This window comes from Urocampus carinirostris, chromosome 13, assembly GCF_059441175.1.
Source record: "Urocampus carinirostris isolate Australia breed hairy pipefish chromosome 13, RoL_Ucar_1.0, whole genome shotgun sequence".
NCBI classification, from domain to species: Eukaryota; Metazoa; Chordata; class Actinopteri; order Syngnathiformes; family Syngnathidae; genus Urocampus; species Urocampus carinirostris.
In genome coordinates this window covers 2,390,151-2,409,504 of record NC_142361.1, presented here as the reverse complement: position 1 = coordinate 2,409,504, position 19,354 = coordinate 2,390,151, and the positions used below count along the sequence as shown (strand labels likewise).

At 43.0% G+C, this 19,354-nt stretch overlaps 1 protein-coding gene across 2 annotated transcripts; it reads right to left on the bottom strand.

Annotated features, from left to right (window-relative positions):
- Positions 1-6,929: 6,929 nt before the first annotated feature.
- On the bottom strand, positions 6,930-14,953 carry LOC148353483 (general transcription factor II-I repeat domain-containing protein 2A-like). Of its 2 annotated transcripts, none has more exons than XM_088351905.1 (2): positions 7,862-14,953; positions 6,930-7,767 (listed from the first exon to the last, which is right to left on the bottom strand). In XM_088351905.1, the coding sequence occupies exon 1, from the start codon at positions 13,161-13,163 to the stop codon at positions 11,343-11,345; it is 1,821 nt and encodes a 606-aa protein (XP_088208031.1). In that variant the 5' UTR covers positions 13,164-14,953; the 3' UTR covers positions 6,930-7,767; positions 7,862-11,342. The 2 variants fall into 2 exon arrangements, with proteins under 2 accessions (XP_088208031.1, XP_088208032.1); XM_088351906.1 differs by having other exon boundaries at positions 6,930-8,436; positions 8,578-14,953.
- Between the last annotated feature and the right edge of the window lie 4,401 nt (positions 14,954-19,354).

The window sequence follows — 19,354 nt, the reverse complement described above, 5'->3', positions numbered from 1 at the left end:
AGTGTGCCGGGGCACACTAGTGTGCCGTTAGACCTTGTCTACTGTGCTGCTGGAATTTGCCCAATTTTATCTTTCCCAAAAATCAGACCGTTATACAATATTTTTGCAATCTTCAGACGAGGAACTATAATAGTCATCCATATTAGTCGGTGGCAGTAGATTTTTATGTACTTTTTATGTAATAATTATCTTCTTTTGAGGTAGCACAGTACATTTAATAACTTAATTTGTTTAAGATTGCAATGTAAAAAATAAAAACATTAAGCACATAATTCTTTTTTATTTTAAGTGTTATTTTATTCTTTTTATATACTAATTTTCTGCTTATGAGGTAGTAAAGTGAAATATTTGACTTAACTTTTCAAACATTTTCGACAGACGGTGTGCCTTGGAACTGTTTTATAAATAAAAGTGTACCGTGGTTCAAAAAGGGGTTGAAAAACACTTATACGATTAAAATTGATATCCATGTTGTATCCTGGTGTAAAATTACAGCTCAGTTGGATATTAAAAAAATGTTCTGCGAGTCATTTATTTTAGTTTGGCACACTGATTTACGAGGAAATTTGGAAGTGGTACCCCACACCAAAAAGGTTGCTGACCCCTCGTCAATACCATGCTACTACAACACTTTTTCACAATATGGAAAACAAAAGAAAATGTATTTTGCCCAAAATGCACTGATCAAAGTTAGAGAAAACTCTCAGGTGCCTCCCATCTAATGGTGCTAATCTAGCACAAGGTGCTAATTTTCTCGATTAGCTGTCCACCCCTATTTAACTGGCATTCTAACTGCTAGTTTCACTGACTTTGCAAGAAGCGTAGCCGTTCTAAGGTGACTGAAAGCCTCCAGCAGCAGGTTGTTCAAATGAAAACACAAGGGATGACCCAATCATCCAAAGCAAGACAAGTTGATCGTTCCAAATCTAATTTGAGGAATATTGAATCTTTGCAAAACTGAGAGGATGTTGGTGGGTAATCGTTTCCACACTGCAACTTGAATTGCTCGACAGTTCAGTGCTGAACATGGTAAGGATCTGTCTTGCCAAACAGCGTCTCGCCGTTTATGAGCTTTTGAACTGAAGGCACACAATGCAGTGACCAAACCCCTTGTTGCAGCGGCTATGCACGCATCAATCCCAATTCTGAACGTGTCAGCATTGAGACCCTTCAGGTTTAAAATGCACCAGAGGCATATGTACTTATGAAAAGAGCCATATATGGCTCACGAGCCTAACTTGCAAAGGCACAAGCTGTGTGAAAAACTGTACAAATGGTTGCATCTTTTCCTTTATTTAGGTTTGTTTACATTGTCTAGTTGGACGTTTTGAGTTAGAGGAACACATAAATTAATCATTTCAAAACTCTCCGAGTGAAAATAGCTCTTTTAAGATTATTAGAATTATTCAGGTGGAAAAATGAATAACTTAATGAGTCGTCTACCCATGTGGATCCAAAGATTTTTTATATAGCTGGCACGGCTATGATTGACTGGTTAGTATGCTTGTTGAATGTATGCTTTTTAAGCGGTGCTGTTCCTGTTGATTGGTGTAGTGCATGTGTGGTGCCATTGATAAGGGTAAAGGTGATAAGTATGAATGTAGCAATTCGAGAGGTATCAGTTTGTTGTCTGTGCCGGGTAAGCTGTATGGACGAGTCTTGATTAAGAGAGTGAGAGGAAGAACGGGTGAGGTGGTTATGGAGGAGCAGAGTGGTTTCAGGAAAGGAAGAGGATGTGTGAATCAGGTGTTTGCAGTACAACAGGTGTATGAGAAATATTCTGCAAAAGGTAAGGAAGTTTAGAAGGAGACCAAGAGGAAGGCCGCGATTGACGTGGATGGATGGTGTTATGAGTGCACTGCAGGAAAGAGGTCTTAATATAGTGGAAGCTAGAGCTCTTGTTGGTGATAGGAATTAGTGGGGAGGTGTTTAAAAAGGATAGCAGGGAACCTGTATGATACGACAGGGGTAAACCAGTGAAAGCTTCAGGCCCTGCTTTTGAAAAAAAGAGTGTGTTGTGTCACCTTGACCCGAGTAACATGGCCGCTTTCTTTTGTCCCCAACTAACCCCACTAGGCGGACGTTTATACAAACAGCAACAACAAAATACTTTACTGGCGAGAAGTGTGTGTGGCTCTCACCAGTCTGTTCTTGATGCTGCGGTGAGAGCATACAGCAGGATAGGACTGACTGTAAACGCCAACAAAACAGAGGTTACATGCCAGTGGAGTACCAAAGCCTCATCTACACCACCTATCTTCACCGTCGCTGATAAACAACTGTCTGTTGTGTCATCCTTCAAGTACCTGGGAAGCATCCTGTCTGAGGGCAACAGTATTTGAGGGAAGCCCAGACCAAGCATCGGCTTCTTTTGGGAGTTTTCAATTACGAGTCTTTCAGAACATGGCTCTGCATCTGTGCACAAAGGTCTCTTTGTACGAAGCTGTCTGCATTACTACCCTTCTCTACAGCTGTGCATATGAGGCAACTTACGATTGCCACATCAGGGTCCTAGAGCAGTTCCACATACGCTGCCTTCAACGCATTGTAGGGATCACCTTGTAAGACTGTGTGCCTAATTCTGAAATACTCGGTAAGACCAACTATAGAAGTGTCGAGGCCACTATTACATAGCACAAGCTATGATGGTTGGGCCATGTAGTCAGGATGCCAGCTAACCAGCTGCCTTACAGGGTGCTATATGGGCAACTACATCACAGTCGGTGCTCTGCTCGCGGGCAGAAGAAGCGCTACGAAGACCAGCTGAAGACAGCATTGAGGAAGTGCAGGATTCGACTTGAGGCCCTGTAGGATGCTGCTGCCGACCATAGCTCTTGGCTTTGGCAGTACCAAGAAGGAACTCATCTGATGGAGGAGGCTGGGACAGCCAGGACACGGGCGAAGAGACTTGGGAGAAACACAATCGCAGCTCCTGCTGCCACTGCAGCAATCCTTCCTGCAATAGGACATGTGGATCCAGGATAGGACTCTATAGTCACTAACAAACATCATCATCGGCCTTCTATGGATAATACCTAGGGACAATTTGGACTAGCCAATTAACCTGTCATGTGTGTTTTGGGGGCATGGGAAGAAACTGGAATGCCCACACAGGGATAGAATGCCAGTAGTGGGAATTGAACCCGGGACGCTTGAACTGTGAGTAGAAAATGCTAACCAGTCATTCATTGGTCCGCTTCAGTCCTAAAAAAAAAAAACATTCAAGTGAGCAACAATAAAACACATCAACTTGATCACTACACATACATTCTAACTTTTATTAAACATTAAAAATACAGAAATAAGAGGAATAAGATGCTATTAGAAATACAATTTAAGTAAGCGCTGTAATGAATGATGAAAGGGAATGGAGGGTGGGGCAGGGGGGTCACAAGTGGCAATCACGGCGATCACATGCCTTTCAAATTTTATCTGATTTTTTTTTTTTGCATGTAGTAGTTTGCTACTGCAAACTGAACCAGTGGTAAGCCGTAATGAGTAGTGACCGGTCTCTAGTGGTAGCCTGTGAGATTGCCCTCGAACTGCCCCAAAAATGCCCACAAGTTTCCATAAAAGAGTATATTAGCGCAATTTTATTTGACATATAAATACAACTAATTGTACCATTATCAGGAAAAATGATAATGTGCTTGGATTCTTTTTCAAGGTGTACGTTGTGTAGCGTAATTAGGAGGCAACTTTAAAACGATCAGAGGTAGTGATCTGATTATAACTTTCACACAATTATAAAGGACATTTTTTTGACATGGTTCATAATAGGAGCCAAAATGTATTGGTGTCATTGACTGTTATTCTTGTTTATTCCATGGGGTGGCACACATTAATTTGATTGTGTAATTTGATTGAAAGTTAGGAATGTTTGTGCTGTCGAGCAGGTATCTGACCCGGAAAAGCACAAGGTTTTGACCGCTACGCTATGATACTCTAAGCTGGTTTGTGGTTGTTTCTTGGACTAGTGGTCCTTTTGTAATCAGTGTGTAATGGAATAGAATATAAACAATTGTGCTCCATAAACTGAAGACCGTTCCCAGCATCATTACTTCCAGATCACTTTATTTCAACAATAAGTATCCCCAGTCAACCTAGCTCCATCCGGTGTATTAGATAACTCAGTAGTTCTGTATTGGGCAGAACTCCTTCGACATAATTATTTTGTGTGAAAAATGAATAAATATTGACCACTTAATACCAAAAATCTTCCCGTCATATTGTCGTCTATAAAAGTGTAATGCAGTGCTTGTGATAAAATGTCTGATTATCCTGCATTGCCATGTGAGCAGTAGGATGAAGAAGCCCTGATGGGCAGTGAGCCACCAGGAGACAGGAAAGAGTTCCTGCCAATGTTCCCTGTAAGCGTTTGAGTAATCACACAGACTGTGAGCATCGCCTGGAACAAGCAATATTAACCCTGTGTGTTGCAACCAAATTATCATCAAACATGTCAAAAACCTGAGACAAAGACATTTTGCTGAGTTTCCGGCAACAATAGTCCGTTATTCAAATCTGAATGAATTGGCAATGTAATAATGGAAAGGTTGCATGACCCACACTTGCCAGTTCTTTTTACAACAAATATTCAGTGAGATTTACCTTTAAAATACTAACATTTTGTGGATTTATTTAGTTGGTTGGCCAATACATAACTACATTTAATCACACTTTTGAGTGGAAGTACAGTGTTGGCAAAAAGATTGACCTGATATATTTGCACATTATTTGATTGTAACGAGAAACTTAATTTTTTCTTTTTGTTTCTTTTTTTTATAGCTTTTTCCTTCTTTATCATTGCTGTTGCTCTTCTTTTGTTTGTTCTCTAGTTCCCTTTTTTTAATATTTATTACTTTTTTCTCATGTTTCTTTTTCATTTTTGTCCATTTTTCTTTTTAGCCTTATTTCTCTTGCTTTTAATTTTTCATTTCTGCCTAATTTTGTTTTTTTTGCTCTACCCTTTCCTGTTTTTGAGTCATTTTGTGAATAATGTTACATAATAATTGGTAATATGTGGATAGAAGCAACATAAACAATCTCAAGAGCCGTTTAGGAGGCGAATGAACCAGCTCTTTAAGTAAGCTAAGCCAAAAGAGACGCTTTTCTAAAAAAAGACGGAAACTTGAGCGGCAACAGTGACGTAGTTATGATGGTAAGAAAGGTTACGCAGCCACAGAGTCTAACTGATAACTAAGGTAAACCATACGTGTATCTCTATATTTTAATGTTTTAGTGATAAAAAGTAATACAATAATAATACTTTTTTTTTTTAAAAAGCAACATACTCAACCCCCCAAAAATTCCCCCACCCCCACTCGAGCCTCTCTCTCTCTGGCAACAACTCAAGCCCACATGCCCGCTTTCTTTCATTTACTCAATTTCATGCTGTCATTGACTTCAAAATACCACTCTTAAACAGGCATTGTTTTTGCCTGCATGAGCTGTAATTCTGGATGAATTTGAGAATTCATTTAGCATTTTCAAGCCCTTATTTTTATGCACAAGATATGTTTTTTTCTGTGCTGAGAAGGTCTGGCCAGTGCTCAATTGCACACGCGCACATTTAGGAGGGAACACTGGTGCCAACTAATATTTTTGAAATAACAGGAGAAGAGTTTGTTATTTGGTTACAATGTATAATATAGTATCTAATAAATATGGGGTTTTACTTCGTAGATTTTGACCACTGTGGTCATTTTTGGAACGTGAACCCTGGGAAAAATGAGAGATCACTGTCTTATGAGTTCTGTTCCCCTACAAAGAAAAAATGCAGTAGCTGCTTAAGTTCTGTTAACATACAACCACGCACATCAAAGTGAAAGAAGATTGAGAAGGAAGTTGAAGGATGTCAGATGGAAAATGACAGCTTGCTGTACCGTAAGAGGGGGCTCTATAGCTCCACACTCCAGCAATGAGTCACACCTCACCACACCAATTACCATTCGACTAATGCAGCACAATTGCTGTTATTACTCTCTTCTTCCTCATTTCCATGCAGGCGGGCGGTTTGTGACGTTTTACGCTGTTAAACATGGACTAATCGCTATTTGGTTTTCTTCTCAGGTGGCGGTTGTTGCGAAAAAGTCTCCGCGGCAACAAAGGTAATGTAAAGCGCCACTCGAATTCGACAAGTGTTCACTTGCCGCCCACAGGCCTCTCAGCGGGGAACAAAGTTGATGTATTAGAGAGATGTGGCAGCAGAGGAGGGGATGGAACTGGATGGACAGATAGAAAAAGGGGAAGAGGTGTGGATAGACTGATTGAGAAACAAAATAAAATATAGTGGGACGAAATATGGTTTTGTCAAAATGAATTAAAAGGATACCTAAATTCTAACACATACAAAATGTGAGAGAATAGTAAATTTGTTTGCATTATATCTGTACATATTTCATTGGTATATTGCAATTATTTTTCAAGTCAGCTTGTCTCGTTTTTGTCTTCTTTAGTTGTGACGTCATGCAAATAACACCAACACCCTAGCAAGCCAGCCACCATATTGATTTACGTGTTAATTAGTTGAAGAGGTTTTGAGTGTTTTAAGGCAAATTTTGCCTAGGCGTTGTGTCGCAGGTGGGTACAGCAATTGTACAAGAAATGGTGAGCAGCCAAAATAGGGCGAACTGGCAAAAATAACACAAGAAGAGCTAACAGGGGCTAAACCATTCAGGACATGGCAGCTAACAACAAGAAACAACTACTGCGACAAACAATAACCCAAAATAGTAGATTATTTGAAAAGGAATTGGTAGGTTTTTAAGGCGAGAAACTGTTGTCTAACGCATAAACAGTTGGTGGGTATGTAACCGCGGTGTACCTGTCCCACCAAAGATCCACATTCACGCTGGACTGGATGATGAGGTTTTTATTACAGTTTCTGCAGATGAAATGAGTCACAACATTAGCTTTTCTGCTGGCTTTGATCTCTTTGATCTCGTTAGCAGCTCTCTTTGTAGACTGCCCAACAAAGCATATCAAAGAGCTTTCTTTTCAATTTACACAAAATACCTTTTAGAATATCAAAATACATTTTTACATCCATTTCAACAAGATACTTTCAACAAGAGATCGTATAGTGGTTTTTTATAACGTTTACAATGAATTCAACATATTTTTCTTTTGTCGGAATTTTAACCATTTTTAAATATATATGAGACAATAGAAATAAGAACAATAATGAGTATAAAAACGGATACAATTTACCTGCAGATGAAATGAGTCACAACATTAGCTTTTCTGCTGGCTTTGATCTCTACAAGGGGAATTAACATTTTAGTAAAACAGAAACAAAACGAAAATAAATCCAAACAGCTTGACAACATCAATCACATTACTGTGCATGTTGAGAGATTTGTCAGCTTTGGTTATAATGTTTAAAATTAACTTATTTTGTGGAGCACCAAAAGATGTTTCTTACCGTTAGCAACTCTCTCTGTAGACTGCCAACAAACCCCGCTTTCCAGTCACATGTCCAAAGCCAAAACCAAACCCCACCCCATACGAGCAGGTGGCACTGTTGGACTCATCATTGCAGGACACTTACCAAAAACTTTACACATATTTTAGCAGGAATTTCAATGAAACAAAAGTTATTATTACACCCGTTACAGGTATACGTTTTGTACTCTTTGAATTGTTAGAATTGTATAATACATCTGGGAAGTTAGCAAGTTATCAGGACCTTTTTATACTTTGTTCTTAGTTTCTTGGCAACCTAATAAGGGTAACGGTTGAGGCCACTGGCAAAACAAACAGCAGCTAAAAGAAAAAAAAATATGGTTGTCAGTACTTCGTTCACTAGCTGTCTAGCTGGAAAAAATGTGAAACTTTTGATTGAGGACAGCACTATTACCAATTAGAAAGGCAAAAGGTTCGGAGATCCAGTGTATTCAAGCAGCAAAGTCAGCAGTTTGAAGGTTCTTTAGGTGGTATTTGTAGTCCAGGAGGTCAGGCAGAGTTTCAGTGGACTTTGTAGACAAGAGCGCTGTGACAGGTGTGCTTGGAATGTGACGAAAAAGGCAACGTATTAGCAAGGAACCGAAGAGAAGGAGCACTTATAAAGGTAAAAGAGCGATTTGTGATAGGACGAAAACCCACGAGGAAATCAAAACAAGTGACAAGAAGCTGTGAGAAGGAAAGAAGAAGCCAGAATACAACATGTAGATTTTCCATTAATTTATACCCTAAAATTCTAAATATAAGGGGCACCTGATTATGAGTGGCACCCAGTACATTTTTAAAGGAAAAAACATTTTTTACACACATAAGCCACACCTGACTGTAAGCCGCATGTACCCACATTGAAACATGAGATATTTACAAAGAAATACGGGAGACGGTACCTTAACCCCTAACGTATCGACGGCTCGCCGGTAGGCTGTCGGACTTTTGATAAACAAATATGTGTCCATACGATGGCACCAGTCACTGAAATGCATCATGCCACATATCATTGGAAAGCCTAAACCCTTGGTATTCGAGATATGATAAAAATCTCAAATCATACTCATCAGAGAAACATCAGTCTAAAACAAAGTACCTGAAAACTACAAAGCCGAGGTGACTCACCAGTACGTCTTCTGGCCGTCTTGAACTTCTTTGAATGGCTGTGAAAATTGCTTTTACATCAAAGACAATAAATAGCATCCAACCATGTAAAATATTTACTCTAAAACACACGATCATGCTGACAGGATTGAAAAGTTGGGAGAAAAGGACAATCCATAGCATCCAACAGTGTAAAATATTTACTCACAACACATGATATAAATATTGAAAGATTAAATTCTGGTTTTATTTTCACCTCGTAAGCTTCTTGCGTCTCATCACATGTAATCATCTAAACTGCTTGAAATGCCATCATTTATGTGCAGGGTTGGGTAGGGTTACTTCAACTTGATTACTTTCAATTACTTTTGGATTACTCCAATACCAAATATGCTAATAAAAGACAAAAGAAACTAAATATGAATAAAATTACAAAATTTTGTGCAGGCATGGGGAGTAACGGAATACATGGAACGGCAAAAATGATGTTGGCAAGCTGTTTGGATTTATTTTCATTTTGTTTCTGTCGCATTTTATGTTAGTTTTGCCGGAGATCAAAGAGATCAAAGCCAGGAGAGAAAGCTTACCACGTGTTGTGAGTCATAATTTTATTCATAATTAGTTTATTTTGTCTTTTATTAGCATATTTGGTATTGGAGTAATCCAAAAGTAATTGAAAGTAATCAAGTTAAAGTAACCCAACCCTGTTTATGTGCAGAGGCGACACATGCGAACATGGGGCAGGGTTCAGGCTCTGGTATTTGCTTGACATTTCATTCTCATCTGCTCGTGCGTGCGTATTTGTGTGGGAATCAGCTTCTTGTACAATTCTCCAAGATCTCTGGTCACCCGATGTCTAGTACTAAAATTTTGCAGCTGGTTCAAAATGTGGCAACGAACGTTTTGACTAAGACAAGAAATTTAGACAACATCACTCCTATATTAGCTAACTTGCACTGGCTTCCGGTCCGCAAAGATTTGACTTTAAGGTTCTCCTACTGACATACACATTTTTGCATGGACTTGCCCCCTCTTATCTGTTTCATTTGATTTCCCCATGTTACTGAGTCTCTGCTCGGAAAATGCTGGTCTACTTGTGACTCCAAGAGCCAAGAAGAAACCTGAAGGCTCAAGAGCATTCACCATCCGGGCCCTGGTGCTGTGGAATGCTCTGCCTCCGGAGATAAGATCTTCAACATCAGTAGAAGTTTGTAAATCTAGACTTATGATTCCCTTCCATTCTATAGCTTATGATTTATGCCCAACTCATACTTTTTTTTTCTTTCTTTCCCGGCTGCCTGGCTGGTGGTAAAAGGAGGGAGAAGGACGTATCTAGACAAGTCAGCGGACCAGTGCCTGGACCAGAAGCATGTCAACATCTGCACCGACCAGCGGGTTGAGATATTTGTTGCTTTCATGGATTTTATAAATTTTCTTTATGATACCTATGTTTTTCGTATTGATGTTGACTGTTTTTGTGTATTGTTACCCACTGCAAAATCTATTGCAGCCTGCTCACCCTGAAAGCTGGATTACCACTCATGTGGTCCCGTCTCAAGGTTTCTTAATTTCCTCACGTTGAGGTTTTGAGTATTTCCTTGCCCGCATGTTGGTTTAAGATCAGGGGATGGTGTAATTGAGGTCTGTACAGTCCATTGACACATTTTGTGTTTAAGGGCTATACAAATAAATGTGACTTTGCTTGAACCTGTAATCATGCCTAAATAATATCTCACAAAGATCAAACACGTCATCAGAAGAATTTTATTTTGAGTTGGAAATAACAGGTCTGCCATAAACTCTCTTTATCAGATCTTTAAATGTCATCTCATTAGTCCGGGGTTTTATTTGCATATTTAGCCCATGTCTGACGTCACTAGTGCTTAACATATGAATCTATCTGGCATAAAGCCAGATCCGGAGTCCAAAATATAGGAATTGGTCCTTAGATTAAGGGCTGCAACTAATAATTATTTTTGTAATGGATGAAACGGCCTATTATTTTTTTTTACAATTAATCGATGAAGCTGATTTCTTAAAGACGTTTTGAATTTCCTCTTGCATATTTAAGTTTCCCTAAATCAGGGGTGTCAAACTCATTTCGCATCGTGGGCCACATATGGCCTAGGGAGATGTCAAGTGGGCCGGACCATTAAAATTATACCATACTCTGCTATAAATAACAAAAATATCATGTCTTTCCTTTGTTTTGGTGTAAAGAAGCACAAGAACATTAGGAAAATATTGAAATTTAATGAACTATCCTTTTACAAAACATTTCATAAAACACCTCATATTTCCATAGACAAATGTGCAATTTACTTTTATCATTCACAAATATGCATTGCAACTGATCCCACTAAAGGCACAAAACTTTAATTGGTACTGAAAAATATAGTAATGCACTTTAAGATTAAATGAGACTTTTAAAGAAATGAATTTTTAAACCACTTACACTTACACATACGCATATAAAATCAAAATTTAATCCCTGCGTACACCTTACAAACTAGGGAGAGTGATTTTAAATGTGTAATGAAGAAAGTGTTCGCCTGTCCTGTAAATCTGTAAACTTCATACATGAAACATACATACACATACAATACATACTGAAAATTTATGGAGTTGTATGAACAGTAGAATTCCATCACACAACTTTTGTTTTGAAGCTGCTGACTAACATTAAAGTGCACATTTTTTAAATCACCACAGTAAGGATTCATCTTCACAGAGCTGTATTCTTTCAATGCAAACAGTATCTAAGGTAGCATTTTAAAGGTGTTAGTCTAGTCTGGACTTGTATTTGTTCCTGAAACTTGGCATCTTTTGGCCTGTACAAGTGCATCAACACCAGGTGTCATGTCCTGATTAGCTGTCACTTTCAGAATGTCATTTAAGTGCTTGTTTGTGAGCCTTGAACGCATTTTTGTTTTATTGATATTCATCACTGAGAAAATTTGTTCACAAAGGTAGGTTGTCCCAAACATGCACAAAATTTTAGCAGCCAGGGCTGTTAATTTTGGGTACCCTGGTAGTAGATACTGATAAAATCTGTCCAGACCTGCAGAGGCAAATTTGCCCTTCAAATCTGCATCACACTGCAAATCAATTATTTCTAGCTGAATTTCGACCGGCAGATCAGAAGCTTTAACTGTGAAAGGTGAGCGAAAAACAGAAAATTCTGTCTCAAGTTCACCAAATACCTGAAAACGTTTCTCAAACTCCCGCAGTAGTCCTGCAATTTTGTCTTTGTACCGTTTCATGTCCGCATCAGGTCTGGTCACACACACATCTCTCAGACAGGGGAAATGAGCAGGGTTGCCATTTGCCAGTTGCATCTCCCACAAAGTCAGCTTCAACTTAAATGCATGTATGTTGTCAGAAAACTGTATGACAACTTTTTTGCGGCCTTGCAACATTTTGTTCAGATTGTTCAAGTGTTCAGCAATATCAACCAAGAATGCAAAGTCCCGTAGCCATTCCTGAGATTGTAATTCCAACACCGGTTTTCCTTTTTTCTCCATGAACTGTCCGATTTCCTCTCGTAGATCAAAGAAATGCCTCAGCACAGCGCCTCGGCTTAACCATCTCACTTCAGTGTGGTATGGCAGGCTGTGGGTAATGTTGCTGTCGCTGAGAAGTTTGTCAAACTGACGATGGTTCAGACCTCTGGACCGGATGAAATTTACAGTGCGAACAACCACCTCCATGACGTGGTCCATTTTCAGCGACTTGCAACACAATGCCTCCTGGTGCAAAATACAGTGAAATGTCCAGAAACGATCTCCTCCATTAAGGGCTTGTACTTTGTCTTTGAACTTTGTCGCGACACCTGCTTTCCTTCCGACCATGGATGGCGCGCCGTCTGTAGCCAGGCTGACAGCGCGGGACCAGTCCACTCCAACTCTGTCCAATGCAGCAACGACAGAGCCGAAAATGTCCTCGGCTGTTGTGGTGTCCATCATTGGCACCAACTCAAGAAACTCTTCAGTAACAGTCAATGTCTCATCAACTCCTCGAATAAATATGGCCAGTTGGGCCACGTCTGTGATGTCAGTGCTCTCGTCAATTGCCACGGAAAATGCAATAAATGACTTGACTCTCTGTTTCAATTGACTGTCTAAATCTGCCGATAGTTCCGAAATCCTCTCTGCTATAGTATTCCTCGTCAGGCTAATATTGGCAAAAGCTTGTCGCTTCTCGGGACATACAAGTTCAGCCGCCTTCATCATGCATCGTTTAACAAAGTCACCGTCGGAATACGGCTTCGATGCTAATGCTATTTCGCTAGCAATTAGGTAGCTGGCTTTTACCGCTGCTTCACTGACTTCTCGGCTCTGGATGAAAGTTGACTGCTGTTTCCTCAGACCCGCCAGCAATTCGTTAATCTTATCTCTTCTCAGTTGTCCTTGCAAGCCGTCATATTTTTTGCTGTGATGAGTCTCGTAGTGGCGTCGAATATTATATTCCTTCAATACCGAAACTTGTTGCAAACACACCAAGCACAAAGGTTTTCCGTGCATCTCTGTAAATAAATAGGACGTGGTCCATTTTTCTTTGAAAATTCTACACTCCTTATCTACTTTTCTCCGTTTGGATAACGACATTTTGGCTAATGAGGGTGTAGCGGAGAGGTAGAGACCAAGGTATTAACATCGTCGTAACAAGCAGCAGATGGCGCATTGATACCGTCTGCTGTTTTCAGTCTGTCTCAGTGATGCGGCTTGTCTTCTATTCTGATGGAAAGAGTGCGCCCCTTAATCCATGAATTGCAGCGAATTAAAAATATTAATTCCATGTCTTTTATGCATTTTTTCCACTTTCAAATTATCCTGCGGGCCTGATCGAACCTCCTTGGGGGCCGGTTCCGGCCCGCGGGCCGTATGTTTGACACCCCTGCCCTAAATGGACCAAAGAGTATTGGATGATATCAAACAATTAAAAACAATTCAAGTGGTTGTCAATTAACTTGACACTAAACAAAAATACATACGAATATATGCTATACACCTGCAAATATAGAAGATATTCTTATCCTATAACCTTATCTAAATACTCTTATATATTTGGCCTAAACATACGAAACAAAAACCACAAAGCAATACATTTTATTTATGTGTAGCAATTTTCTTTCGTCCACAAAAAATAAATCAAAAATATAAACCCACTTTTCGAAATGTAGTCAACAATTACCTTACAGATTGGCGTCACAAAAACAGAATTTCGTGCTCTGTGCAGGCCGCGTCTTTGGTGGTCAAACTTCGGCAGCCGAGAAACATTAGACTTATATTGCTTGTTGGCTGTTGTGGTTTGGACACTGGAGATGCTGTTTGAAGCAGAAAAAAAGGGTCTGTGTTTGATACAGGAACGAAGTGATTGATGGGTTCATGAATAACTTTTCAGTTTTATTCAGGTTTAAAATAAATAAGGTCCGACGTAACTATTGAGTAACTATTATTAATATAATTTACGGTAAATGATAATACACTGGGGGCAGCACGGCGGAACGGTGTGCGGAGTTTGCATGTTCATGGGCTCCAGCACCCCCTCAGAATTGTGTGTGTCAGCCCCGCAATGTGGTTATTTCCGACGTCTGGGGAGACGAGGAGTTTTTGGCCATTGTGTAATCGAAAAACATATACGTACGTTTGGCTACATAGCGTATGTTATGGCATTGGGTTGACATTGGGTGCGATTAAGAATCGCGGTAAATTTAAGGACTTGGGTAAGAGTGCTGCGGATCCTTACGTGAGAAAAGGACAATATGAGGACAAAAGGTGTGTTCTGGCAAAAAAAAAAATAGAAGAAGCTAATGACTTTAGGTTATAAAAATGCTTTCGTCCAGGCAAAATTAAATATCATAAGTCAGTGAGCTTATGAGAAAATAGAAGAAAATAGATGTTAAAAGAGTGCTGGATGAAGTTTGTGATTTTGTAAACTTGACAATAAGCTCGGAAATTGGCCTCGGTATTCCCGTCAAGTGTCACCTTTGCGATTGTTAAGCGCTTTCCCACGCAAATTGAATGACTATGTCAGGCGGGACGGAAGGAAAACTGAGATCACTTGCACTCGTTTCTTGGTTTTTATTGGAAGGAAGGAATGACAAGACGTGAATCTTCGATCCGTTGTTTGACAGATTGTTGAGACTTGACGGGTGAAGGCTTGGCGGGAATGGTCGTGGACAGGCGTAGTCGTCGTGTTGTTGGTTGGGGCTGGAGAAGAAGGGCGTCGTTGTGTTAGGAAGAAAGATCAGGAGTTAGGCGGGCAGGGCAGGTCGTAGGCAAATTCGGAAACGGGTCGGCAACGGAGATCAGGTAGAAAAACAGGAGGCAGGCAAAGAGTCGGAGGTACGGGCTTTCTGAGCAGATGGCAACAGATCGCATGGTATAATCGGACAAAGTGTTACCTGGAAGCTGGGGATTTAAATGTACAGGGTGCGCCAATCAGCTGTCCTGGTTGTTGGCGCCAAATCCTGAACACAGGTGTTCCCGATCCGGGTGATTGTGACAGAACCCCCCCCCCCCAAGGGACGGTCCAGAAGTCCCCATAAAAAAGGAAAAAAAAATAATCCGACAGGCAAGAGTATAATCCAACAAGCAAAAGTATAATCCGTCATGCAGGAACATAATCCGACAGGCTGGCCAGTTAGAACTCCTCTGAGCGGACCGATGCTCCATCGTCGTCTTCAGGCGGCGTAGTCGATGATGGACCCGGCGGAGATGTAGTCATTGGCCGGACACCCCTAGGACGACCTCGGCGAGGAGCAGGTTGATCTGGATATTGGCGGTGGAACTCGGAGATGAGCGAGCGATCCAGGATCTGCCGGGTGGAGATCCAGGATCGTTCCTCCGGGCCATATCCCTCCCAGTCCATGAGATATTGGAGACCACGTCCTCTACGACGAGAGCGGAGCAGACGTCGCACGGTGTAGACAGGGTCACCATCCAGGAAGCGAGGGGCTGGGGGGGAGGGACTTCAGGGACCAAGCCTGGCTCTGGCGGACAGGCTTAATGCGGGAAACATGAAACGTCGGGTGAACCCTCATGGTGCTGGGCAGGCGCAGGCGGACTGCTGATGGACTAATAATAATTTTGAAACGGTCCCAGGAATCGGGGAGCCAACCTCTTGGACTCCAGCCGGAGTGGAAGGTCCTTGGTGGACAACCATACTTGCTGGCCCACCTGGTACGTTGGGGCCGGAATTCTTCCTCGGTTAGCCCCCTTTGAATAACTTTGGACGGCCCGAAGAAGAGCCGCCCGTGCCTGAGCCCAAGTGCGACGACAGCGACGGGCATTTGCAAGAGCCGACGGACAGGAAACCTCTTCCTCTTGGTTAGGAAACAAGGGTGGCTGGTAGCCATAGACGCACTGGAAGGGAGACATGCCAGTGGAGGAGCAGACAAGGGAGTTGTGGGCGTATTCCACCCATACCAGCTGTTGCGCCCAGGAAAGAGGCTCATGGGAAACCAGGCAGCGGAGAGCCGTCTCCAGTTCCTGATTGAGGTGTTCAGACTGTCCATTAGATTGCGGATGGAACCCGGACGAGAGACTGACCGAGGCCCCCAGGAGACGGCAGAACTCTTTCCAAAATCCCGAGGCAAATTGGGGAACTCAGTCTGAAACAATGTCTTTTGGGATTCCATGGAGGCGGAAGACTTGCAGCTGGACCACCTGCGCCGTCTCTTTGGCGGACGAAAGTCTGGGCAAGGCCACGAAGTGGACAATTTTGCTGAACCGATCCACAATCGTCAAAATGGTTGTCATCCCTTCCGAGGCAGGCAGCCCAGTAACGAAGTCCAGGGAGATGTGGGACCAAGGACGGCTGGGGACTGGTAATGGCTGAAGCAATCCGGCAGGGGGTTGATTCGAAGCCTTCTGCCGGGCACAGGTTTGGCAAGCCCCGACGTACTCCTGAACGTCCTTTGCCAATGAGGGCCACCAGAAACGTCGGGCCAGGAAGTTGCTGGTGCGGGTAGCACCCGGGTGACAGGAGAGGCGAGAGTCGTGCCCCCATTGGAGGACCTCTGACCGTAGGGCTTCCGGGACAAATAGCCGCCCCTCTGGACAAGTACTGGGGCCTGCTTGGTCTTGGAGGGCCTCTTTGACGCGGTCCTCGATGTCCCAGGTGAGAGTGGCCAGTAACCGGGACTCAGGAAGGATGGCTGTCGGACCCCGGGAATGATTGTCCTCCTTTTGAAACTGGCGACAGAGGGCATCTGGCTTGACATTGCGGGACCCGGGGCGGTAGGAAAGGGTGAAGTTGAAACAGGTGAAGAAGAGTGACCAGCGGGATTGTCTCGGGTTCAAACGTTAAGCAGAACGGATGTATTCAAGATTCTTGTGGTCAGTCCAAACTAGGAACGGAACTGGCACCCCTTCCAGCCAGTGGCGCCATTCCTCAAGGGCCAATTTTATTGCTAGCAGCTCACAATCCCCCACGTCATAATTGCGTTCGGCACGGGATAAGCGACGTGAAAAGAATGCACAGGGGTGCATCTTTTGGTCCTCGGTCGACCTTTGAGAGAGAACAGCCCCAACTCCTACGTCCGAGGCATCCACTTCAACGACTAGCTGACGCCCCGGGTAAGATACTTGGAGGATGGGAGCCGTCAAAAATCGAGCCTTGAGGGCAGAGAATGCTTTGTCGGCCGCAGGAGGCCATCTAAATGTTTCCTTGGGACTAGTGAGAGCCGTCAGGAAACCCGCTACCGTGCTATAGTTCCGAATAAATCGTCGGTAAAAATTGGCGAAACCCAAGAACTGCTGGAGCTTCTTGCGATTTGTGGGGACAGACCAGGAGGTGACTGCCGACACCTTTGCAGGATCCATCTGTAATCTCCCCTCCGCGATGACATACCCCAGGAATGACACGGTTTGGGCGTGGAACTCACACTTCTCAGCCTTAACGAAGAGGGAGTTCTCCAGGAGTCGTCGAAGGACAAGTTGGACGTGCTGCGTGTGTTCCTCCAGGGATTTAGAGAAAATCAGAATGTCATCCAAGTAGACAAACACAAACTTGTTGAGCACATCACGCAGAACGTCGTTGATAAGGGACTGGAAGACGGCGGGGGCGTTTGTTAGATCAAAAGGCATGACTAAATATTCGTAGTGCCCCGTGGGAGTGTTAAAGGCCGTTTTCCATTCATCTCCTTCCCGGATACGGACCAGATGATAAGCGTGCTGAGGTCCAGTTTAGTGAACACCGTGGCCCCTTGCAGCAGTTCAAAGGCGGAGGCGAGCAGTGGTAAAGGGTAGCGATTCTTAACTGTTATGTCATTAAGGCCCCTGTAGTCAATGCACGGTCGTAAGGAACCATCTTTCTTGCCAACAAAGAAAAAACCAGCTCCAGCCAGGGAAGAGGATGGAGCATAGTACAATCGGATAAAGTGTTACCGGAAGCTGGGGATTTAAATGTACAGGGTGCGCCAATCAGCTGTCCTGGCTGTTGGCGCCAAATCCTGAACACAGGTGTTCTCGATCCGGGTGATTGTGACAGACTAAAAAAACACGGAAACACATGTTATGGTTTATTCTTGGCTTGCATTTGTCCTATTGATTTCTGGTGTTTTTTTTGTTCCTATATAAGCCACGCCTCCTTTCCCATGTGGTGCTTATTATTCCGGCTGCCAAGGCCTCTGAGATGTATTCCTCCATGGACTGTCTTTCGGGTGCAGAAAGGGAATAGAGACGACCCCGCGGGGGAGTAGACCCAGGCAGAAGGTCGATAGCACAGTGGCAGTTTTTTTATAGCTTGCCACTCCTTGCACATTTGATCTCTGCACTATTGTTACTTACAGTGTTATTACTTACAGTGTTATTGTTTACAATATAATGGTACTGTGTACCTGACTTGTTAACCTGACTGCCCATCTTGCACATCTGGTTAGCGTCTCTTCTTGCACTATCGGCACTATGGTAAATAACACAATACAGCTTTATTTATATCTGTACACTTAAGGACACTGAGGGAAACTGTGGGAGTCAGATCCATCGACATTTCGTTCTGTATACACGTGTACTAGAATGACAATAAAGTAGATCTGAATCTGAATCTGAATAGGGGCGATGTGGAGGAAGGGAAGTGGCCTTGGCTTTGCTAAAAACTTCCCGTAGGTGGTGATAGCAGGCAGGGACCTTGGAAACGTCAGGAGGGGACTTGGAAGCCACGGGTCGGTCGGGGTGATATGCAGAACGTAGACAGGTTTGATGGCACTCGACGCCCCATTCCATGACGGTCCCTGAACGCCAATCAAAGTGAGGGTTGTGCCGTACCAGCCATGGATGGCCCAAAACGAGTGGCTGGCCGGGGGATGGGAGCAGGTGGAACTGAATTTGCTCTCTATGATTGCCAGAAAGTCTCATCTCCATCGGTTCGGTAACATGGGTAACTGTGCCCAGAGGACAGCCATCTAGTGCTCGGGCGGTGATAGGAGTAGCGAGGGAATTCAATGGGATCTTGAGTTTGTGGGCGAGGGAGAGGTCCAAAATGTTAGCTTCATCCCCGGAATCCACTAGCGCGGAAAGTCTCTGTGGGGAACCAGCAATCAAGAGATGCACCTCGAGGGAAGGTCGAGAAGTTTCGGAGGACGGGATAAGGGCAGAACTCAATCGGACGCCTCCGTTGTCCGACGAGCCCCCCCTTTTAACGGACACGTTGAGATTCGATGACCCTTGCTGCTGCATTAAAGACAAAGTCCCTCAGAAACCCGCCGCCGGTGTTGTGCCCAAATCCGACTCCTGTGCAGATTCCTCCCCCCTCGCGTGAACGCGCATTCTGCTGCGCTTCCAACAAAAGCGAT